This window comes from Pimephales promelas, chromosome 21, assembly GCF_988280905.1.
Source record: "Pimephales promelas chromosome 21, fPimPro1.hap1.1, whole genome shotgun sequence".
NCBI classification, from domain to species: Eukaryota; Metazoa; Chordata; class Actinopteri; order Cypriniformes; family Leuciscidae; genus Pimephales; species Pimephales promelas.
The window spans coordinates 4,111,980-4,129,837 of NC_142789.1; the positions used below are offsets into that span (position 1 = coordinate 4,111,980).

Here is a 17,858-nt window from a genome sequence, read left to right on the forward strand (position 1 = left end):
TATCTTGAATTTTCTTAAATTTGTCTGTAATTGGCTAGTTGGAAACTAGCATAACACCAAATTTTCAAAAAAAACTTTTCAAATAAGAAAAAAAAATTCTGGAATTTTCTTAAATTCGTCTGTATAAGCTTAAAGAATTAAGTAATTGGCTTGTACGAAACTAGCATAACACCAAAGATAACATGCAGATTGGGGCATGCTAAAGGGGGCACTCGGATTTGAACCAAGGACCTCTTGATCTGCAGTCAAATGCTCTACCACTGAGCTATACCCCCTTTCTAAAAGATTTTTTCAAATAAGATAAAATATCTGGAATTTTCTTAAATTCGTCTGTATAAGGTTAAAGAATGAAGTAATTGGCTAGTTGGAAACTAGCATAACACCAAAGATAACGTGCAGATTGGGACATGCTAAAGGGGGCACTCGGATTTGAACCGAGGACCTCTTGATCTGCAGTCAAATGCTCTACCACTGAGCTATACCCCCTTTCTAAAAGATTTTTTCAAATAAGAAAAAATATCTGGAATTTTCTTAAATTCGTCTGTATATGGTTAAAGAATTAAGTAATTGGCTTGTACGAAACTAGCATAACACTAAAGATAACGTGCAGATTGGGACATGCTAAAGGGGGCACTCGGATTTGAACCGAGGACCTCTTGATCTGCAGTCAAATGCTCTACCACTGAGCTATACCCCCCTTCAAAAAATCTTTTCAAATAAGAAAAACAAATTCTGGAATTTTCTTAAATTCGTCTGTATAAGGTTAAAGAATTAAGTAATTGGCTTGTACGAAACTAGCATTACACCAAAGATAACATGCAGATTGGGGCATGCTAAAGAGGGCACTTGGATTTGAACCGAGGACCTCTTGATCCGCAGTCAAATGCTCTACCACTGAGCTATACCCCCTTTCACAAAGCTTTTTTGCAAATTAGAAAAAAATATCTGGAATTTTCTTAAATTTGTCTGTATAAGGTTAAAGACTGAAATAATTGGCTTGTACGGAACTAGCATAACAACAAAGATAACATGCAGATTGGGACATGCTAAAGGGGGCACTCGGATTTGAACCGTGGACCTCTTGATCTGCAGTCAAATGCTCTACCAAAGAGCTATACCCCCCTTCAAAAAAAACGTTTCAAATAAGAAAAAAAAATTCTGGAATTTTCTTAAATTCGTCTGTATAAGGTTAAATAATGAAGTATTTGGCTAGTTGGAAACTAGCATAACACCAAAGACAACGTGCAGATTGGGACATGCTAAAGGGGGCACTCGGATTTGAACCAAGGACCTCTTGATCTGCAGTCAAATGCTCTACCAATGAGCTATACCCCCTTTCTAAAAGATTTTTTCAAATAAGAAAAAATATCTGGAATTTTCTTAAATTCGTCTGTATAAGGTTAAAGAATGAAGTAATTTTCTAGTTGGAAACTAGCATAACACCAAAGATAACGTGCAGATTGGGACATGCTAAAGGGGGCACTCGGATTTGAACCGAGGACCTCTTGATCTGCAGTCAAATGCTCTACCACTGAGCTATACCCCCCTTCAAAAAATCTTTTCAAATAAGAAAAACAAATTCTGGAATTTTCTTAAATTCGTCTGTATAAGGTTAAAGAATTAAGTAATTGGCTTGTACGAAACTAGCATAACACCAAAGATAACATGCAGATTGGGGCATGCTAAAGGGGGCACTCGGATTTGAACCAAGGACCTCTTGATCTGCAGTCAAATGCTCTACCACTGAGCTATACCCCCTTTGTAAAAGATTTTCTCAAATAAGAAAAAACATCTGTAATTTTCTTAAATTTGTCTGTATAAGGTTAAAGAATTAAGTAATTGGTTAGTTGGAAACTAGCATAACACTAAAGATAACGTGCAGATTGGGACATGCTAAAGTGGGCACTCGGATTTGAACCGAGGACCTCTTGATCTGCAGTCAAATGCTCTACCACTGAGCTATACCCCCCTTCAAAAAATCTTTTCAAATAAGAAAAACAAATTCTGGAATTTTCTTAAATTCGTCTGTATAAGGTTAAAGAATTAAGTAATTGGCTTGTACGAAACTAGCATAACACCAAAGATAACATGCAGATTGGGGCATGCTAAAGAGGGCACTTGGATTTGAACCGAGGACCTCATGATCCGCAGTCAAATGCTCTACCACTGAGCTATACCCCCTTTCACAAAGCTTTTTTGCAAATTAGAAAAAAATATCTGGAATTTTCTTAAATTTGTCTGTATAAGGTTAAAGACTGAAATAATTGGCTTGTACGGAACTAGCATAACATGCAGATTGGGACATGCTAAAGGGGGCACTCGGATTTGAACCGAGGACCTCTTGATCTGCAGTCAAATGCTCTACCACTGAGCTATACCCCCTTTCGAAAAAGCTTTTTTCAAATAAGAAAAACAAATTCTGGAATTTTCTTAAATTCGTCTGTATAAGCTTAAAGAATTAAGTAATTGGCTTGTACGAAACTAGCATAACACCAAAGATAACATGCAGATTGGGGCATGCTAAAGGGTGCACTCGGATTTGAACCAAGGACCTCTTGATCTGCAGTCAAATGCTCTACCACTGAGCTATACCCCCTTTCTAAAAGATTTTTTCAAATAAGATAAAATATCTGGAATTTTCTTAAATTCGTCTGTATAAGGTTAAAGAATGAAGTAATTGGCTAGTTGGAAACTAGCATAACACCAAAGATAACGTGCAGATTGGGACATGCTAAAGGGGGCACTCGGATTTGAACCGAGGACCTCTTGATCTGCAGTCAAATGCTCTACCACTGAGCTATACCCCCCTTCAAAAAATCTTTTCAAATAAGAAAAACAAATTCTGGAATTTTCTTAAATTCGTCTGTATAAGGTTAAAGAATTAAGTAATTGGCTTGTACGAAACTAGCATAACACCAAAGATAACATGCAGATTGGGGCATGCTAAAGAGGGCACTCGGGTTTGAACCGAGGACCTCTTGATCTGCAGTCAAATGCTCTACCACTGAGCTATACCCCCTTTCACAAAACTTTTTTGCAAATTAGAAAAAAATATTTGGAATTTTCTTAAATTTGTCTGTATAAGGTTAAAGACTGAAATAATTGGCTTGTACGGAACTAGCATAACAACAAAGATAACATGCAGATTGGGACATGCTAAAGGGGGCACTCGGATTTGAACCGAGGACCTCTTGATCTGCAGTCAAATGCTCTACCACTGAGCTATACCCCCTTTCAAAAAAGCTTTTTTCAAATAAGAAAAACAAATTCTGGAATTTTCTTAAATTCGTCTGTATAAGGTTAAAGAATTAAGTAATTGGCTTATACGAAACTAGCATAACACCAAAGATAACATGCAGATTGGGGCATGCTAAAGGGGGCACTCGGATTTGAACCAAGGACCTCTTGATCTGCAGTCAAATGCTCTACCACTGAGCTATACCCCCTTTCTAAAAGATTTTTTCAAATAAGAAAAAATATCTGGAATTTTCTTAAATTCGTCTGTATAAGGTTAAAGAATGAAGTAATTGGCTTGTTGGAAACTAGCATAACACCAAAGATAACATGCAGATTGGGGCATGCTAAAGGGGGCACTCGGATTTGAACCGAGGACCTCTTGATCTGCAGTCAAATGCTCTACCACTGAGCTATACCCCCCTTCAAAAACACGTTTCAAATAAGAAAAAAAAATTCTGGAATTTTCTTAAATTCGTCTGTATAAGGTTAAAGAATGAAGTAATTGGCTAGTTGGAAACTAGCATAACACCAAAGATAACATGCAGATTGGGACATGCTAAAGGGGACACTCGGATTTGAACCGAGGACCTCTTGATCTGCAGTCAAATGCTCTACCACTGAGCTATACCCCCCTTCAAAAAAACGTTTCAAATAAGAAAAAAAAATTCTGGAATTTTCTTAAATTCGTCTGTATAAGGTTAAAGAATGAAGTAATTGGCTAGTTGGAAACTAGCATAACACCAAAGATAACGTGCAGATTGGGACATGCTAAAGGGGGCACTTGGATTTGAACCAAGGACCTCTTGATCTGCAGTCAAATGCTCTACCACTGAGCTTTACCCCCTTTCTCAAAGCTTTTTTGCAAATTAGAAAAAAATATCTGGAATTTTCTTAAATTTGTCTGTATAAGGTTAAAGACTGAAATAATTGGCTTGTACGGAACTAGCATAACACCAAAGATAACGTGCAGATTGGGACATGATAAAGGGGGCACTCGGATTTGAACCGAGGACCTCTTGATCTGCAGTCAAATGCTCTACCACTGAGCTATACCCCCTTTCACAAAGCTTTTTTGCAAATTAGAAAAAAATATCTGGAATTTTCTTAAATTTGTCTGTATAAGGTTAAAGACTGAAATAAATGGCTTGTATGGAACTAGCATAACAACAAAGATAACATGCAGATTAGGACATGCTAAAGGGGGCACTCGGATTTGAACCGAGGACCTCTTGAGCTGCAGTCAAATGCTCTACCACTGAGCCATACCCCCCTTCAAAATAACTTTTCAAATAAGAAAAACAAATTCTGGAATTTTCTTAAATTCGTCTGTATAAGGTTAAAGAATTAAGTAATTGGCTTGTACGAAACTAGCATAACACCAAAGATAACATGCAGATTGGGGCATGCTAAAGAGGGCACTTGGATTTGAACCGAGGACCTCTTGATCCGCAGTCAAATGCTCTACCACTGAGCTATACCCCCTTTCACAAAGCTTTTTTGCAAATTAGAAAAAAATATCTGGAATTTTCTTAAATTTGTCTGTATAAGGTTAAAGACTGAAATAATTGGCTTGTACGGAACTAGCATAACAACAAAGATAACATGCAGATTGGGACATGCTAAAGGGGGCACTCGGATTTGAACCGAGGACCTCTTGATCTGCAGTCAAATGCTCTACCACTGAGCTATACCCCCCTTCAAAAAAACGTTTCAAATAAGAAAAAAAAATTCTGGAATTTTCTTAAATTCGTCTGTATAAGGTTAAATAATGAAGTATTTGGCTAGTTGGAAACTAGCATAACACCAAAGATAACGTGCAGATTGGGAAATGCTAAAGGGGGCACTCGGATTTGAACCAAGGACCTCTTGATCTGCAGTCAAATGCTCTACCACTGAGCTATACCCCCTTTCTAAAAGATTTTTTCAAATAAGAAAAAATATCTGGAATTTTCTTAAATTCGTCTGTATAAGGTTAAAGAATGAAGTAATTGGCTAGTTGGAAACTAGCATAACACCAAAGATAACGTGCAGATTTGGACATGCTAAAGGGGGCACTCGGATTTGAACCGAGGACCTCTTGATCTGCAGTCAAATGCTCTACCACTGAGCTATACCCCCTTTCACAAAGCTTTTTTGCAAATTAGAAAAAAATATCTGGAATTTTCTTAAATTTGTCTGTATAAGGTTAAAGATTGAAATAATTGGCTTGTACGAAACTAGCATAACAACAAAGATAACATGCAGATTGGGACATGCTAAAGGGGGCACTTGGATTTGAACCGAGAACCTCTTGATCTGCAGTCAAATGCTCTACCACTGAGCTATACCCCCCCTTCAAAAAGTCTTTTCAAATAAGAAAAACAAATTCTAGAATTTTCTTAAATTCGTCTGTATAAGGTTAAAGAATTAAGTAATTGTCTTGTACGAAACTAGCAAAACACCAAAGATAACATGCAGATAGGGACATGCTAAAGGGGGCACACGGATTTGAACCGAGGACCTCTTGATCTGCAGTCAAATGCTCTACCACTGAGCTATACCCCCTTTCGAAAAGCTTTTTTCAAATAAGAAAAACAAATTCTGGAATTTTCTTAAATTCGTCTGTATAAGCTTAAAGAATTAAGTAATTGGCTTGTACGAAACTAGCATAACACCAAAGATAACATGGAGATTGGGGCATGCTAAAGAGGGCACTCGGGTTTGAACCGAGGACCTCTTGATCTGCAGTCAAATGCTCTACCACTGAGCTTTACCCCCTTTCTCAAAGCTTTTTTGCAAATTAGAAAAAAATATCTGGAATTTTCTTAAATTTGTCTGTATAAGGTTAAAGACTGAAATAATTGGCTTGTACGGAACTAGCATAACACCAAAGATAACGTGCAGATTGGGACATGATAAAGGGGGCACTCGGATTTGAACCGAGGACCTCTTGATCTGCAGTCAAATGCTCTACCACTGAGCTATACCCCCTTTCACAAAGCTTTTTTGCAAATTAGAAAAAAATATCTGGAATTTTCTTAAATTTGTCTGTATAAGGTTAAAGACTGAAATAATTGGCTTGTACGGAACTAGCATAACAACAAAGATAACATGCAGATTGGGACATGGTAAACGGGGCACTCGGATTTGAACAGAGGACCTCTTGATCTGCAGTCAAATGCTCTACCACTGAGCTATACCCCCCTTCAAAAAAACGTTTCAAATAAGAAAAAAAAATTCTGGAATTTTCTTAAATTCGTCTGTATAAGGTTAAATAATGTAGCTAGATGGAAACTAGCATAACACCAAAGATAACGTGCAGATTGGGACATGCTAAAGGGGGCACTCGGATTTGAACCAAGGACCTCTTGATCTGCAGTCAAATGCTCTACCACTGAGCTATACCCCCTTTCTAAAAGATTTTTTCAAATAAGAAAAAATATCTGGAATTTTCTTAAATTCGTCTGTATAAGGTTAAAGAATGAAGTAATTTTCTAGTTGGAAACTAGCATAACACCAAAGATAACGTGCAGATTGGGACATGCTAAAGGGGGCACTCGGATTTGAACCGAGGACCTCTTGATCTGCAGTCAAATGCTCTACCACTGAGCTATACCCCCCTTCAAAAAATCTTTTCAAATAAGAAAAACAAATTCTGGAATTTTCTTAAATTCGTCTGTATAAGGTTAAAGAATTAAGTAATTGGCTTGTACGAAACTAGCATAACACCAAAGATAACATGCAGATTGGGGCATGCTAAAGGGGGCACTCGGATTTGAACAAAGGACCTCTTGATCTGCAGTCAAATGCTCTACCACTGAGCTATACCCCCTTTCTAAAAGATTTTTTCAAATAAGAAAAAATATCTGGAATTTTCTTAAATTTGTCTGTATAAGGTTAAAGAATGAAGTAATTGGCTAGTTGGAAACTAACATAACACTAAAGATAACGTGCAGATTGGGACATGCTAAAGGGGGCACTCGGATTTGAACCGAGGACCTCTTGATCTGCAGTCAAATGCTCTACCACTGAGCTATACCCCCTTCAAAAAATCTTTTCAAATAAGAAAAACAAATTCTGGAATTTTCTTAAATTCGTCTGTATAAGGTTAAAGAATTAAGTAATTGGCTTGTACGAAACTAGCATAACACCAAAGATAACATGCAGATTGGGGCATGCTAAAGAGGGCACTCGGGTTTGAACCGAGGACCTCTTGAGCTGCAGTCAAATGCTCTACCACTGAGCTATACCCCCCCTTCAAAAAGTCTTTTCAAATAAGAAAAACAAATTCTAGAATTTTCTTAAATTCGTCTGTATAAGGTTAAAGAATTAAGTAATTGTCTTGTACGAAACTAGCAAAACACCAAAGATAACATGCAGATAGGGACATGCTAAAGGGGGCACACGGATTTGAACCGAGGACCTCTTGATCTGCAGTCAAATGCTCTACCACTGAGCTATACCCCCTTTCAAAAAAGCTTTTTTCAAATAAGAAAAACAAATTCTGGAATTTTCTTAAATTCGTCTGTATAAGGTTAAAGAATTAAGTAATTGGCTTATACGAAACTAGCATAACACCAAAGATAACATGCAGATTGGGGCATGCTAAAGGGGGCACTCGGATTTGAACCGAGGACCTCTTGATCTGCAGTCAAATGCTCTACCACTGAGCTATACCCCCTTCCGAAAAGCTTTTTTCAAATAAGAAAAAATATATCTTGAATTTTCTTAAATTTGTCTCTAATTGGCTAGTTGGAAACTAGCATAACACCAAATTTTCAAAAAAAAACTTTTCAAATAAAAAAAAGAAATTCTGGAATTTTCTTAAATTCGTCTGTATAAGGTTAAAGAATTAAGTAATTGGCTAGTTGGAAACTAGCTTAACACCAAAGATAACATGTAGATTGGGACATGCTAAAGGGGGCACTCGGATTTGAACCGAGGACCTCTTGATCTGCAGTCAAATGCTCTGCCACTGAGCTATACCCCCCTTCAAAAAAACGTTTCAAATAAGAAAAAAAAATTCTGGAATTTTCTTAAATTCGTCTGTATAAGGTTAAAGAATGAAGTAATTGGCTAGTTGGAAACTAGCATAACACCAAAGAAAACGTGCAGATTGGGACATGCTAAAGGGGGCACTCGGATTTGAACCAAGGACCTCTTGATCTGCAGTCAAATGCTCTACCACTGAGCTATACCCCCTTTCTAAAAGATTTTTTCAAATAAGAAAAAATATCTGGAATTTTATTAAATTCGTCTGTATAAGGTTAAAGAATGAAGTAATTGGCTTGTTGGAAACTAGCATAACACCAAAGATAACATGCAGATTGGGGCATGCTAAAGGGGGCACTCGGATTTGAACCGAGGACCTCTTGATCTGCAGTCAAATGCTCTACCACTGAGCTATACCCCCTTTCGAAAAGCTTTTTTAAAAATTAGAAAAAAATATCTGGAATTTTCTTAAATTTGTCTGTATAAGGTTAAAGACTGAAATAATTGGCTTGTACGGAACTAGGATAACAAAGATAACATGCAGATTGGGACATGCTAAAGGGGGCACTCGGATTTGAACCAACGACCTCTTGATCTGCAGTCAAATGCTCTACCACTGAGCTATACCCCCTTCCGAAAAGCTTTTTTCAAATAAGAAAAATATATCTTGAATTTTCTTAAATTTGTCTGTAATTGGCTAGTTGGAAACTAGCATAACACCAAATTTTCAAAAAAAACTTTTCAAATAAGAAAAAAAAATTCTGGAATTTTCTTAAATTCGTCTGTATAAGCTTAAAGAATTAAGTAATTGGCTTGTACGAAACTAGCATAACACCAAAGATAACATGCAGATTGGGGCATGCTAAAGGGGGCACTCGGATTTGAACCAAGGACCTCTTGATCTGCAGTCAAATGCTCTACCACTGAGCTATACCCCCTTTCTAAAAGATTTTTTCAAATAAGATAAAATATCTGGAATTTTCTTAAATTCGTCTGTATAAGGTTAAAGAATGAAGTAATTGGCTAGTTGGAAACTAGCATAACACCAAAGATAACGTGCAGATTGGGACATGCTAAAGGGGGCACTCGGATTTGAACCGAGGACCTCTTGATCTGCAGTCAAATGCTCTACCACTGAGCTATACCCCCCTTCAAAAAATCTTTTCAAATAAGAAAAACAAATTCTGGAATTTTCTTAAATTCGTCTGTATAAGGTTAAAGAATTAAGTAATTGGCTTGTACGAAACTAGCATAACACCAAAGATAACATGCAGATTGGGGCATGCTAAAGAGGGCACTCGGGTTTGAACCGAGGACCTCTTGATCTGCAGTCAAATGCTCTACCACTGAGCTATACCCCCTTTCACAAAGCTTTTTTGCAAATTAGAAAAAAATATTTGGAATTTTCTTAAATTTGTCTGTATAAGGTTAAAGACTGAAATAATTGGCTTGTACGGAACTAGCATAACAACAAAGATAACATGCAGATTGGGACATGCTAAAGGGGGCACTCGGATTTGAACCGAGGACCTCTTGATCTGCAGTCAAATGCTCTACCACTGAGCTATACCCCCTTTCAAAAAAGCTTTTTTCAAATAAGAAAAACAAATTCTGGAATTTTCTTAAATTCGTCTGTATAAGGTTAAAGAATTAAGTAATTGGCTTATACGAAACTAGCATAACACCAAAGATAACATGCAGATTGGGGCATGCTAAAGGGGGCACTTGGATTTGAACCAAGGACCTCTTGATCTGCAGTCAAATGCTCTACCACTGAGCTATACCCCCTTTCTAAAAGATTTTTTCAAATAAGAAAAAATATCTGGAATTTTCTTAAATTCGTCTGTATAAGGTTAAAGAATGAAGTAATTGGCTTGTTGGAAACTAGCATAACACCAAAGATAACATGCAGATTGGGGCATGCTAAAGGGGGCACTCGGATTTGAACCGAGGACCTCTTGATCTGCAGTCAAATGCTCTACCACTGAGCTATACCCCCCTTCAAAAACACGTTTCAAATAAGAAAAAGAAATTCTGGAATTTTCTTAAATTCGTCTGTATAAGGTTAAAGAATGAAGTAATTGGCTAGTTGGAAACTAGCATAACACCAAAGATAACATGCAGATTGGGACATGCTAAAGGGGACACTCGGATTTGAACCGAGGACCTCTTGATCTGCAGTCAAATGCTCTACCACGGAGCTATACCCCCCTTCAAAAAAACGTTTCAAATAAGAAAAAAAAATTCTGGAATTTTCTTAAATTCGTCTGTATAAGGTTAAAGAATGAAGTAATTGGCTAGTTGGAAACTAGCATAACACCAAAGATAACGTGCAGATTGGGACATGCTAAAGGGGGCACTTGGATTTGAACCAAGGACCTCTTGATCTGCAGTCAAATGCTCTACCACTGAGCTATACCCCCTTTCGAAAAGCTTTTTTGCAAATTAGAAAAAAATATCTGGAATTTTCTTAAATATGTCTGTATAAGGTTAAAGACTGAAATAATTGGCTTGTACGGAACTAGGATAACAAAGATAACATGCAGATTGGGACACGCTAAAGGGGGCACTCGGATTTGAACCGAGGACCTCTTGATCTGCAGTCAAATGCTCTACCACTGAGCTATACCCCCCTTCAAAAAAACGTTTCAAATAAGAAAAAAAAATTCTGGAATTTTCTTAAATTCGTCTGTATAAGGTTAAAGAATGAAGTAATTGGCTAGTTGGAAACTAGCATAACACCAAAGATAACATGCAGATTGGGACATGCTAAAGGGGGCACTTGGATTTGAACCAAGGACCTCTTGATCTGCAGTCAAATGCTCTACCACTGAGCTATACCCCCTTTCGAAAAGCTTTTTTGCAAATTAGAAAAAAATATCTGGAATTTTCTTAAATTTGTCTGTATAAGGTTAAAGACTGAAATAATTGGCTTGTACGGAACTAGGATAACAAAGATAACATGCAGATTGGGACATGCTAAAGGGGGCACTCGGATTTGAACCGACGACCTCTTGATCTGCAGTCAAATGCTCTACCACTGAGCAATACCCCACTTCAAAAAATCTTTTCAAATAAGAAAAACAAATTCTGGAATTTTCTTAAATTCGTCTGTATAAGGTTAAAGAATTAAGTAATTGGCTTGTACGAAACTAGCATAACACCAAAGATAACATGCAGATTGGGGCATGCTAAAGGGTGCACTCGGATTTGAACCAAGGACCTCTTGATCTGCAGTCAAATGCTCTACCACTGAGCTATACCCCCTTTCTAAAAGATTTTTTCAAATAAGGTAAAATATCTGGAATTTTCTTAAATTCGTCTGTATAAGGTTAAAGAATGAAGTAATTGGCTAGTTGGAAACTAGCATAACACCAAAGATAACGTGCAGATTGGGACATGCTAAAGGGGGCACTCGGATTTGAACCGAGGACCTCTTGATCTGCAGTCAAATGCTCTACCACTGAGCTATACCCCCCTTCAAAAAATCTTTTCAAATAAGAAAAACAAATTCTGGAATTTTCTTAAATTCGTCTGTATAAGGTTAAAGAATTAAGTAATTGGCTTGTACGAAACTAGCATAACACCAAAGATAACATGCAGATTGGGGCATGCTAAAGAGGGCACTCGGGTTTGAACCGAGGACCTCTTGATCTGCAGTCAAATGCTCTACCACTGAGCTATACCCCCTTTCACAAAGCTTTTTTGCAAATTAGAAAAAAATATTTGGAATTTTCTTAAATTTGTCTGTATAAGGTTAAAGACTGAAATAATTGGCTTGTACGGAACTAGCATAACAACAAAGATAACATGCAGATTGGGACATGCTAAAGGGGGCACTCGGATTTGAACCGAGGACCTCTTGATCTGCAGTCAAATGCTCTACCACTGAGCTATACCCCCTTTCGAAAAAGCTTTTTTCAAATAAGAAAAACAAATTCTGGAATTTTCTTAAATTCGTCTGTATAAGGTTAAAGAATTAAGTAATTGGCTTATACGAAACTAGCATAACACCAAAGATAACATGCAGATTGGGGCATGCTAAAGGGGGCACTCGGATTTGAACCGAGGACCTCTTGATCTGCAGTCAAATGCTCTACCACTGAGCTATACCCCCTTCCGAAAAGCTTTTTTCAAATAAGAAAAAATATATCTTGAATTTTCTTAAATTTGTCTGTAATTGGCTAGTTGGAAACTAGCATAACACCAAATTTTCAAAAAAAAACTTTTCAAATAAAAAAAAGAAATTCTGGAATTTTCTTAAATTCGTCTGTATAAGGTTAAAGAATGAAGTAATTGGCTAGTTGGAAACTAGCATAACACCAAAGATAACATGTAGATTGGGACATGCTAAAGGGGGCACTCGGATTTGAACTGAGGACCTCTTGATCTGCAGTCAAATGCTCTACCACTGAGCTATACCCCCCTTCAAAAAAACGTTTCAAATAAGAAAAAAAAAATTCTGGAATTTTCTTAAATTCGTCTGTATAAGGTTAAAGAATGAAGTAATTGGCTAGTTGGAAACTAGCATAACACCAAAGAAAACGTGCAGATTGGGACATGCTAAAGGGGGCACTCGGATTTGAACCAAGGACCTCTTGATCTGCAGTCAAATGCTCTACCACTGAGCTATACCCCCTTTCTAAAAGATTTTTTCAAATAAGAAAAAATATCTGGAATTTTCTTAAATTCGTCTGTATAAGGTTAAAGAATGAAGTAATTGGCTTGTTGGAAACTAGCATAACACCAAAGATAACATGCAGATTGGGGCATGCTAAAGGGGGCACTCGGATTTGAACCGAGGACCTCTTGATCTGCAGTCAAATGCTCTACCACTGAGCTATACCCCCCTTCAAAAACACGTTTCAAATAAGAAAAAAAAATTCTGGAATTTTCTTAAATTCGTCTGTATAAGGTTAAAGAATGAAGTAATTGGCTAGTTGGAAACTAGCATAACACCAAAGATAACATGCAGATTGGGACATGCTAAAGGGGTGATAGATTTTGTATTTTCAGTTATCGGATTCATTTACATTGTGACGTGTATCATAATTAATCCACTCTGTCGGTGTCTGCAAATGTGTGTGTCAAATGGCCCATACAGATGAATGGCCCATTCAGATGTATGGCCCACAGAAACTGATTGGTGTGAATGACAAAGACTCAGCATTGCTCAGAGTGGATTAGCATCTCCTGTGGGAGGTCCTAACAGGTTTCTATTGTTTGTAGCCCATAATCTTCTTTATAAAGTTCTGTCTCACAGACAGAACATTGGGTTAAGATTGTTGAAGGGTGACATGATAACATCGCTGCTGAAGGACTGCTACACTACAAACCTTCAATAAATTCTTCTCCCCACAAGAACTGGTCAAGCTTACTTATTTTATGTATTGGAGAAATCCAATACATTGGCGAAATCCAATACATTGGCGAGCCACTGAAACCACTGCTCGGCATCACCAAAATCTAACAATTTGGCGAGCCAGCCAGGAGAGACTGACAAGAAGAGAACTCATCAGCTGCAACAAGAAGTAAACGGAATAGTTTTCAAGTATCTGAAAGACTGCATCTGCATCAGAAAAGACTGCATATGTGGACACAATTTATTTGAATCAACTGGATCCGGTCTCAAATATCCTAATTTGGTGAGTGAAACTTATCAGCTCTCTAAAAGAACATCTTCTGAAAAGAATAATAGTTGACCAGTAAAGATTTGTAGTGTAGTCACACATACGGTGTATCGTTGAGAATTTTAGGCTTGGTCCTTTTTTATGAGTCTGTAGGAACCTTTTAAATGATTTAGTTAATTCTCCTGAAACTGTAGGAGCTATAGAAATAAGTTTTATAGCTTGGTCCTGTTCTCGTGAGTCTCTAAGAATCATTTAAGGAAGAGGTTTGGTCCGTTCTCATAAGACTGTAGGAGCCATTGAAATATAGGTAAAGGTTTGGTCCTTTTTTATGAGTCTGTAGGAACCTTTTAAATGATTTTGTTAATTCTCTTGAAACTGTAGGAGCTATAGAAATAAGTTTTATAGCTTGGTCCTGTTCTCGTGAGTCTCTAAGAATCATTTAAGGAAGAGGTTTGGTCCGTTCTCATAAGACTGTAGGAGCCATTGAAATATAGTAAAAGGTTTGGTCCTTTTTTTGGAGTCTGTAGGAATTGTTAAAGCAACAATTGAGTCCATTCGTCCAGAAATTGTAGAAACTGTTTTAAGCGAAACTGTTGGAACTGATGTTGCTGCAAGAATTGGTAATTCTTGACTGGGTGCTAATTCAGTAGCCAATATAAGATTAAAATGTTTGGGACTGAAGTTGCTGTAAGAATTGGTAATTCTTGACTGGGTGCTAATTCAGTAACCAATATTTTAGTTTTGAATTAAACATTCTAATTGTGTTAGAAAGTAGAAGTGTATTTGCCTTCTGATGAAAGATGCAGAAAGATTGAAAATCTAATGTCTAAGGGACAAATTTAAACCAATTCAGGTTAGAACTAAGAAAGAACTGAATGAGTCTTATCAATCAGGAGTTTTCTTTTCTAGAAATGAAACAAAGAAACTTGGTCTAAATGTGAATGTTTTGTTTGGAATGTAGGATTGAAAACTAAGCTGAGTTAGTAAATTAATGATTTGTCTGTGTGACTGAAATGGTCAGACTAAAGACTGCTGAGAATTTAAATAAGCACCTTTAACGGCTCAAACAATTTTGTTTTGTTTCCACACCTCTGTGGGCACCTCTCCTGTACTTGCCATGGCTGAGTCTGCACTGAACAATGGTAATGGCCCTGCACTGAGGCCAACAACAGAAAGACATGGAACAGAACCTCCAAATGTTACCATTGATCAGATGTTGGACAATCTGAATGCATATTTGGGCAAACGGCTGGGACTGAGGAAGTGCCATGATGACATGTGCCAGAAGTATGGCATCAAGCACTCAGAGAGTGGAATATGGGCCTTGCCGGACATTAAAAGGGCTTATGGAAAGATGCAGCGCTTAAGGACAAACACCAACAGAGATGGCTTGTCTGTGATTTTGATAAAACAAATTCTACAGCATCGACAGAAGTGTGAGACTGACAAATCACAGCGCGAGTACAAAGCAGAGAAAGCAAAAGTTCGAGCACTTGCTGAACAACTGCAAAATGAAAAGAAGGAAAAAGAAAGACTCTTGAATGATAACAACAAGCTGTTAAAGTTGCTTTCTGCAAAACCAAATCCCATAAAATCTAGCAGCAAGATAGAGAAAGAGTCACTCTATCCATTTAAAGACCTCAAGAAGCTTCAACAACGTCAGTATCTGCATGGAGAAAGTGACCGCAGCTCGACTGAGAGCCCTGATGACAGTGATGTTGAACCTGAGACACATGCTAATGTCACCAAGAAAAACAAAAAGGTTAGACTCGCTCCGGTAATTGTCAAGAACAGAAGGACTGAAATTGAAGTTGACAATGAGGAGGAGTATGAGGAGGAAGGCGAAAGAAGAACCCGCATCGTATCAAAAATAATTAAGAAATATGTTCCCTGTAAGACATACCAACCAGCTTTACCAGAGCAAGTAGACAAGTGGTCTAAGGAGTTACCAGATGTGTACAAACAACCACGAAAAGTATGGCAATTTCTTCAACGTTTACAGAAGATCTACAATTTACATCCAGTAGATGGTGTGATGATTGTTAATGTGAACTTGAGGGACAAGGAACAAAAGAGGATAACTGAAAGTGTTCAAAACAGGGTAGGCGAGTCTCAAGAAAACATTGAGGCTGGATGGGAAGCTGTACGAACATTCTTGTTTGAACTGAAACCTGCAGAGGTTAATTGGGCTAGAATTACCTCATGTATGCAGAAGACTGGAGAAATTGTTGCGGAGTTCGAAGAACGCTTCAGACAAACCTGGTTGGAACACTCCGGTGTAAATGACAGTGAGGATCTGGACAAGGACACTAGCATGCCTCTGAAAACTGCTTTTGTAAATGGACTGAAACCTGAAGTTTCAAAAGCACTCAAAATCCGATATGACGACTGGGACAGCATTGGAACATCTTTTCAAAAGATTGTTGAGTGGTCAGCAAAGATTGAAAGAACACAGGAAGTCAAACTCAGAGCATTGCGATCGAAGAATATGTCATACCACAGCAAGACAATGTGGAATGAGCATAAAGAAAATGAAGATAATAGACAGTCAAAAACTCAAGGAAGATGCAGGTACTGCAACGAAGAAGGACACTGGGTCCGTGATTGTAAGCTGAGTTTAAAACGTCAAAGTGATGATGAGGACAACCTGTTGAGGAGGTTTCAGCAGTTGACAGATAAACAAAAACAGACTCTGCTAAACGCTGTTGAGCCGCAGGGAAACTGAAGAGCCTCTCTCTGCAGCACCAACTTGTGACATCTCATCCGACAACTGATGGACTCCATGTGTATGCAAAAATGACAAATGAAGACACCACCCCAAAGGTAAAAGCATACACAGAAGTCTCAACAACTGAAGCCAAAGATGATGTCCAAGTAGAAGGTGCTGCTATACAAGCCGTAAAGGAGAGAGGTGCACATACAGCGGCATTAAGACAACTTCAACTTCAAGTTTTGCCATGTAAACTTATTCCAGATGGAGCACCCAGAAAACAAATGCCATCAGTGATGGAAGCTAAAACAAAACTGCATAATGACAAGCAATGCAGTAAGGATGACCACAAGGAAATTGGACTATGCCATTTTGAACATGTCATTGGCCGGCCCCTGTCCAAAGAAAATCTAACATCTGACAGCCTTGCCCAAACTGATGAAAGACTCAGCCTGGTAGAACACAATGCCAAGAATCCATTTTCATCATTAGAATCCAAGAGGGATAGCCTACAGGATCTCATGGTAACTGATGAAGCAGTTAAGGTGCAGAGAAAAGATGAGTGGACTGATGTGAGCCAATGGGATTTGAAACATCTGCCTAGAGATGAGGGATAGACGGCAGTAGTGTTTATCAGAGTCCAGATATGGCGGGACTAGGGTTTTTAGGCCCTAGCTTGTCGCCTGAGGACGAAGACATAAACATACAGCCACTGATAAACACAGTAGTGTCCTGCCAATATTAAATAGGGACAGTTTGTCAGGCAATTATGAATTATGTCTTTAAAATATTTTCCTTGGCAAAGATACGTTCCCCGTTTCTCTTTTGTGTGATTGCAGGTGTTCCAGCATTCCAGAGGATGAGCAATTGCATCCGACGTTTAGACTGCACTGGTCACCTAGATAAAAACTTCTGAACATTCACAGAACACAACCCTATCCGCCACTTCCAACAGAACACAACTCCAAAATAAAAGCCACCAGAGGACTCAAGAATTCAAGAGGATGCAAAGTTTCACTATGAACTCTTATTCTGTCATTTTAAGTGGAGCCTGTATGCAGCATGCTGTATATAATGAAGTTTGTTTTGTGATCAAATATGATCAAAGGGGGGATTGATAGATTTTGTATTTTCAGTTATCGGATTCATTTACATTGTGACGTGTATCATAATTAATCCACTCTGTCGGTGTCTGCAAAGGTGTGTGTCAAATGGCCCATACAGATGAATGGCCCATTCAGATGTATGGCCCACAGAAACTGATTGGTGTGAATGACAAAGACTCAGCATTGCTCAGAGTGGATTAGCAT

General features: G+C 38.0%; 1 protein-coding gene and 58 non-coding genes across 59 annotated transcripts; 1 reads left to right on the plus strand and 58 right to left on the minus strand.

Moving 5' to 3' along the window:
• Positions 1–203: 203 nt before the first annotated feature.
• trnac-gca (transfer RNA cysteine (anticodon GCA)) lies at positions 204–275 on the minus strand. The gene has a single exon. It is a non-coding gene; the product is annotated as a tRNA-Cys (tRNA).
• A 139-nt stretch (positions 276–414) lies between these two features.
• Positions 415–486, minus strand: trnac-gca (transfer RNA cysteine (anticodon GCA)). Its single transcript has one exon. It is a non-coding gene; the product is annotated as a tRNA-Cys (tRNA).
• A 139-nt stretch (positions 487–625) lies between these two features.
• Positions 626–697, minus strand: trnac-gca (transfer RNA cysteine (anticodon GCA)). Its single transcript has one exon. It is a non-coding gene; the product is annotated as a tRNA-Cys (tRNA).
• A 140-nt stretch (positions 698–837) lies between these two features.
• On the minus strand, positions 838–909 carry trnar-gcg (transfer RNA arginine (anticodon GCG)). The gene has a single exon. It is a non-coding gene; the product is annotated as a tRNA-Arg (tRNA).
• Positions 910–1,263: 354 nt separating this feature from the next.
• On the minus strand, positions 1,264–1,335 carry trnac-gca (transfer RNA cysteine (anticodon GCA)). The gene has a single exon. It is a non-coding gene; the product is annotated as a tRNA-Cys (tRNA).
• A 139-nt stretch (positions 1,336–1,474) lies between these two features.
• trnac-gca (transfer RNA cysteine (anticodon GCA)) lies at positions 1,475–1,546 on the minus strand. The gene has a single exon. It is a non-coding gene; the product is annotated as a tRNA-Cys (tRNA).
• Positions 1,547–1,686: 140 nt separating this feature from the next.
• On the minus strand, positions 1,687–1,758 carry trnac-gca (transfer RNA cysteine (anticodon GCA)). The gene has a single exon. It is a non-coding gene; the product is annotated as a tRNA-Cys (tRNA).
• Positions 1,759–1,897: 139 nt separating this feature from the next.
• On the minus strand, positions 1,898–1,969 carry trnac-gca (transfer RNA cysteine (anticodon GCA)). Its single transcript has one exon. It is a non-coding gene; the product is annotated as a tRNA-Cys (tRNA).
• A 140-nt stretch (positions 1,970–2,109) lies between these two features.
• trnar-gcg (transfer RNA arginine (anticodon GCG)) lies at positions 2,110–2,181 on the minus strand. The gene has a single exon. It is a non-coding gene; the product is annotated as a tRNA-Arg (tRNA).
• Positions 2,182–2,310: 129 nt separating this feature from the next.
• Positions 2,311–2,382, minus strand: trnac-gca (transfer RNA cysteine (anticodon GCA)). Its single transcript has one exon. It is a non-coding gene; the product is annotated as a tRNA-Cys (tRNA).
• Positions 2,383–2,524: 142 nt separating this feature from the next.
• Positions 2,525–2,596, minus strand: trnac-gca (transfer RNA cysteine (anticodon GCA)). Its single transcript has one exon. It is a non-coding gene; the product is annotated as a tRNA-Cys (tRNA).
• A 139-nt stretch (positions 2,597–2,735) lies between these two features.
• Positions 2,736–2,807, minus strand: trnac-gca (transfer RNA cysteine (anticodon GCA)). The gene has a single exon. It is a non-coding gene; the product is annotated as a tRNA-Cys (tRNA).
• A 140-nt stretch (positions 2,808–2,947) lies between these two features.
• Positions 2,948–3,019, minus strand: trnac-gca (transfer RNA cysteine (anticodon GCA)). The gene has a single exon. It is a non-coding gene; the product is annotated as a tRNA-Cys (tRNA).
• A 141-nt stretch (positions 3,020–3,160) lies between these two features.
• trnac-gca (transfer RNA cysteine (anticodon GCA)) lies at positions 3,161–3,232 on the minus strand. The gene has a single exon. It is a non-coding gene; the product is annotated as a tRNA-Cys (tRNA).
• A 142-nt stretch (positions 3,233–3,374) lies between these two features.
• Positions 3,375–3,446, minus strand: trnac-gca (transfer RNA cysteine (anticodon GCA)). The gene has a single exon. It is a non-coding gene; the product is annotated as a tRNA-Cys (tRNA).
• A 139-nt stretch (positions 3,447–3,585) lies between these two features.
• On the minus strand, positions 3,586–3,657 carry trnac-gca (transfer RNA cysteine (anticodon GCA)). Its single transcript has one exon. It is a non-coding gene; the product is annotated as a tRNA-Cys (tRNA).
• Positions 3,658–3,797: 140 nt separating this feature from the next.
• On the minus strand, positions 3,798–3,869 carry trnac-gca (transfer RNA cysteine (anticodon GCA)). Its single transcript has one exon. It is a non-coding gene; the product is annotated as a tRNA-Cys (tRNA).
• A 140-nt stretch (positions 3,870–4,009) lies between these two features.
• Positions 4,010–4,081, minus strand: trnac-gca (transfer RNA cysteine (anticodon GCA)). Its single transcript has one exon. It is a non-coding gene; the product is annotated as a tRNA-Cys (tRNA).
• Positions 4,082–4,222: 141 nt separating this feature from the next.
• Positions 4,223–4,294, minus strand: trnac-gca (transfer RNA cysteine (anticodon GCA)). Its single transcript has one exon. It is a non-coding gene; the product is annotated as a tRNA-Cys (tRNA).
• Positions 4,295–4,435: 141 nt separating this feature from the next.
• trnac-gca (transfer RNA cysteine (anticodon GCA)) lies at positions 4,436–4,507 on the minus strand. The gene has a single exon. It is a non-coding gene; the product is annotated as a tRNA-Cys (tRNA).
• Positions 4,508–4,647: 140 nt separating this feature from the next.
• trnar-gcg (transfer RNA arginine (anticodon GCG)) lies at positions 4,648–4,719 on the minus strand. The gene has a single exon. It is a non-coding gene; the product is annotated as a tRNA-Arg (tRNA).
• Positions 4,720–4,860: 141 nt separating this feature from the next.
• Positions 4,861–4,932, minus strand: trnac-gca (transfer RNA cysteine (anticodon GCA)). The gene has a single exon. It is a non-coding gene; the product is annotated as a tRNA-Cys (tRNA).
• A 140-nt stretch (positions 4,933–5,072) lies between these two features.
• Positions 5,073–5,144, minus strand: trnac-gca (transfer RNA cysteine (anticodon GCA)). The gene has a single exon. It is a non-coding gene; the product is annotated as a tRNA-Cys (tRNA).
• Positions 5,145–5,283: 139 nt separating this feature from the next.
• trnac-gca (transfer RNA cysteine (anticodon GCA)) lies at positions 5,284–5,355 on the minus strand. Its single transcript has one exon. It is a non-coding gene; the product is annotated as a tRNA-Cys (tRNA).
• Positions 5,356–5,496: 141 nt separating this feature from the next.
• trnac-gca (transfer RNA cysteine (anticodon GCA)) lies at positions 5,497–5,568 on the minus strand. Its single transcript has one exon. It is a non-coding gene; the product is annotated as a tRNA-Cys (tRNA).
• A 141-nt stretch (positions 5,569–5,709) lies between these two features.
• On the minus strand, positions 5,710–5,781 carry trnac-gca (transfer RNA cysteine (anticodon GCA)). The gene has a single exon. It is a non-coding gene; the product is annotated as a tRNA-Cys (tRNA).
• Positions 5,782–5,922: 141 nt separating this feature from the next.
• Positions 5,923–5,994, minus strand: trnac-gca (transfer RNA cysteine (anticodon GCA)). Its single transcript has one exon. It is a non-coding gene; the product is annotated as a tRNA-Cys (tRNA).
• Positions 5,995–6,135: 141 nt separating this feature from the next.
• Positions 6,136–6,207, minus strand: trnac-gca (transfer RNA cysteine (anticodon GCA)). Its single transcript has one exon. It is a non-coding gene; the product is annotated as a tRNA-Cys (tRNA).
• Positions 6,208–6,342: 135 nt separating this feature from the next.
• Positions 6,343–6,420, minus strand: trnac-gca (transfer RNA cysteine (anticodon GCA)). The gene has a single exon. It is a non-coding gene; the product is annotated as a tRNA-Cys (tRNA).
• A 133-nt stretch (positions 6,421–6,553) lies between these two features.
• Positions 6,554–6,625, minus strand: trnac-gca (transfer RNA cysteine (anticodon GCA)). The gene has a single exon. It is a non-coding gene; the product is annotated as a tRNA-Cys (tRNA).
• A 139-nt stretch (positions 6,626–6,764) lies between these two features.
• trnac-gca (transfer RNA cysteine (anticodon GCA)) lies at positions 6,765–6,836 on the minus strand. The gene has a single exon. It is a non-coding gene; the product is annotated as a tRNA-Cys (tRNA).
• A 140-nt stretch (positions 6,837–6,976) lies between these two features.
• Positions 6,977–7,048, minus strand: trnac-gca (transfer RNA cysteine (anticodon GCA)). The gene has a single exon. It is a non-coding gene; the product is annotated as a tRNA-Cys (tRNA).
• Positions 7,049–7,187: 139 nt separating this feature from the next.
• trnac-gca (transfer RNA cysteine (anticodon GCA)) lies at positions 7,188–7,259 on the minus strand. The gene has a single exon. It is a non-coding gene; the product is annotated as a tRNA-Cys (tRNA).
• A 139-nt stretch (positions 7,260–7,398) lies between these two features.
• Positions 7,399–7,470, minus strand: trnac-gca (transfer RNA cysteine (anticodon GCA)). The gene has a single exon. It is a non-coding gene; the product is annotated as a tRNA-Cys (tRNA).
• Positions 7,471–7,611: 141 nt separating this feature from the next.
• trnac-gca (transfer RNA cysteine (anticodon GCA)) lies at positions 7,612–7,683 on the minus strand. The gene has a single exon. It is a non-coding gene; the product is annotated as a tRNA-Cys (tRNA).
• A 142-nt stretch (positions 7,684–7,825) lies between these two features.
• Positions 7,826–7,897, minus strand: trnac-gca (transfer RNA cysteine (anticodon GCA)). Its single transcript has one exon. It is a non-coding gene; the product is annotated as a tRNA-Cys (tRNA).
• A 237-nt stretch (positions 7,898–8,134) lies between these two features.
• trnac-gca (transfer RNA cysteine (anticodon GCA)) lies at positions 8,135–8,206 on the minus strand. The gene has a single exon. It is a non-coding gene; the product is annotated as a tRNA-Cys (tRNA).
• Positions 8,207–8,346: 140 nt separating this feature from the next.
• trnac-gca (transfer RNA cysteine (anticodon GCA)) lies at positions 8,347–8,418 on the minus strand. Its single transcript has one exon. It is a non-coding gene; the product is annotated as a tRNA-Cys (tRNA).
• A 139-nt stretch (positions 8,419–8,557) lies between these two features.
• Positions 8,558–8,629, minus strand: trnac-gca (transfer RNA cysteine (anticodon GCA)). Its single transcript has one exon. It is a non-coding gene; the product is annotated as a tRNA-Cys (tRNA).
• Positions 8,630–8,767: 138 nt separating this feature from the next.
• Positions 8,768–8,839, minus strand: trnac-gca (transfer RNA cysteine (anticodon GCA)). Its single transcript has one exon. It is a non-coding gene; the product is annotated as a tRNA-Cys (tRNA).
• A 235-nt stretch (positions 8,840–9,074) lies between these two features.
• trnac-gca (transfer RNA cysteine (anticodon GCA)) lies at positions 9,075–9,146 on the minus strand. Its single transcript has one exon. It is a non-coding gene; the product is annotated as a tRNA-Cys (tRNA).
• Positions 9,147–9,285: 139 nt separating this feature from the next.
• trnac-gca (transfer RNA cysteine (anticodon GCA)) lies at positions 9,286–9,357 on the minus strand. The gene has a single exon. It is a non-coding gene; the product is annotated as a tRNA-Cys (tRNA).
• Positions 9,358–9,497: 140 nt separating this feature from the next.
• Positions 9,498–9,569, minus strand: trnac-gca (transfer RNA cysteine (anticodon GCA)). Its single transcript has one exon. It is a non-coding gene; the product is annotated as a tRNA-Cys (tRNA).
• Positions 9,570–9,710: 141 nt separating this feature from the next.
• trnac-gca (transfer RNA cysteine (anticodon GCA)) lies at positions 9,711–9,782 on the minus strand. Its single transcript has one exon. It is a non-coding gene; the product is annotated as a tRNA-Cys (tRNA).
• Positions 9,783–9,924: 142 nt separating this feature from the next.
• On the minus strand, positions 9,925–9,996 carry trnac-gca (transfer RNA cysteine (anticodon GCA)). Its single transcript has one exon. It is a non-coding gene; the product is annotated as a tRNA-Cys (tRNA).
• Positions 9,997–10,135: 139 nt separating this feature from the next.
• trnac-gca (transfer RNA cysteine (anticodon GCA)) lies at positions 10,136–10,207 on the minus strand. Its single transcript has one exon. It is a non-coding gene; the product is annotated as a tRNA-Cys (tRNA).
• Positions 10,208–10,347: 140 nt separating this feature from the next.
• On the minus strand, positions 10,348–10,419 carry trnac-gca (transfer RNA cysteine (anticodon GCA)). Its single transcript has one exon. It is a non-coding gene; the product is annotated as a tRNA-Cys (tRNA).
• Positions 10,420–10,559: 140 nt separating this feature from the next.
• On the minus strand, positions 10,560–10,631 carry trnac-gca (transfer RNA cysteine (anticodon GCA)). The gene has a single exon. It is a non-coding gene; the product is annotated as a tRNA-Cys (tRNA).
• A 138-nt stretch (positions 10,632–10,769) lies between these two features.
• Positions 10,770–10,841, minus strand: trnac-gca (transfer RNA cysteine (anticodon GCA)). The gene has a single exon. It is a non-coding gene; the product is annotated as a tRNA-Cys (tRNA).
• A 140-nt stretch (positions 10,842–10,981) lies between these two features.
• trnac-gca (transfer RNA cysteine (anticodon GCA)) lies at positions 10,982–11,053 on the minus strand. Its single transcript has one exon. It is a non-coding gene; the product is annotated as a tRNA-Cys (tRNA).
• Positions 11,054–11,403: 350 nt separating this feature from the next.
• On the minus strand, positions 11,404–11,475 carry trnac-gca (transfer RNA cysteine (anticodon GCA)). Its single transcript has one exon. It is a non-coding gene; the product is annotated as a tRNA-Cys (tRNA).
• Positions 11,476–11,614: 139 nt separating this feature from the next.
• On the minus strand, positions 11,615–11,686 carry trnac-gca (transfer RNA cysteine (anticodon GCA)). Its single transcript has one exon. It is a non-coding gene; the product is annotated as a tRNA-Cys (tRNA).
• A 140-nt stretch (positions 11,687–11,826) lies between these two features.
• trnac-gca (transfer RNA cysteine (anticodon GCA)) lies at positions 11,827–11,898 on the minus strand. The gene has a single exon. It is a non-coding gene; the product is annotated as a tRNA-Cys (tRNA).
• A 141-nt stretch (positions 11,899–12,039) lies between these two features.
• Positions 12,040–12,111, minus strand: trnac-gca (transfer RNA cysteine (anticodon GCA)). Its single transcript has one exon. It is a non-coding gene; the product is annotated as a tRNA-Cys (tRNA).
• A 142-nt stretch (positions 12,112–12,253) lies between these two features.
• trnac-gca (transfer RNA cysteine (anticodon GCA)) lies at positions 12,254–12,325 on the minus strand. Its single transcript has one exon. It is a non-coding gene; the product is annotated as a tRNA-Cys (tRNA).
• Positions 12,326–12,562: 237 nt separating this feature from the next.
• Positions 12,563–12,634, minus strand: trnac-gca (transfer RNA cysteine (anticodon GCA)). Its single transcript has one exon. It is a non-coding gene; the product is annotated as a tRNA-Cys (tRNA).
• A 141-nt stretch (positions 12,635–12,775) lies between these two features.
• Positions 12,776–12,847, minus strand: trnac-gca (transfer RNA cysteine (anticodon GCA)). Its single transcript has one exon. It is a non-coding gene; the product is annotated as a tRNA-Cys (tRNA).
• Positions 12,848–12,986: 139 nt separating this feature from the next.
• trnac-gca (transfer RNA cysteine (anticodon GCA)) lies at positions 12,987–13,058 on the minus strand. The gene has a single exon. It is a non-coding gene; the product is annotated as a tRNA-Cys (tRNA).
• Positions 13,059–14,945: 1,887 nt separating this feature from the next.
• On the plus strand, positions 14,946–16,902 carry LOC120464491 (uncharacterized). The gene has a single exon (XM_089125200.1). It carries the CDS (start codon positions 14,956–14,958, stop codon positions 16,561–16,563), a length of 1,608 nt encoding a protein of 535 aa, XP_088981326.1. The 5' UTR covers positions 14,946–14,955; the 3' UTR covers positions 16,564–16,902.
• The last annotated feature ends 956 nt before the right edge of the window (positions 16,903–17,858 follow it).

What these genes read in the sequence shown, in the direction of transcription:
- LOC120464491 (XM_089125200.1), top strand. Translation starts at nt 14,956, where the DNA reads ATGGCTGAGTCTGCACTGAACAATGGTAATGGCCCTGCACTGAGGCCA.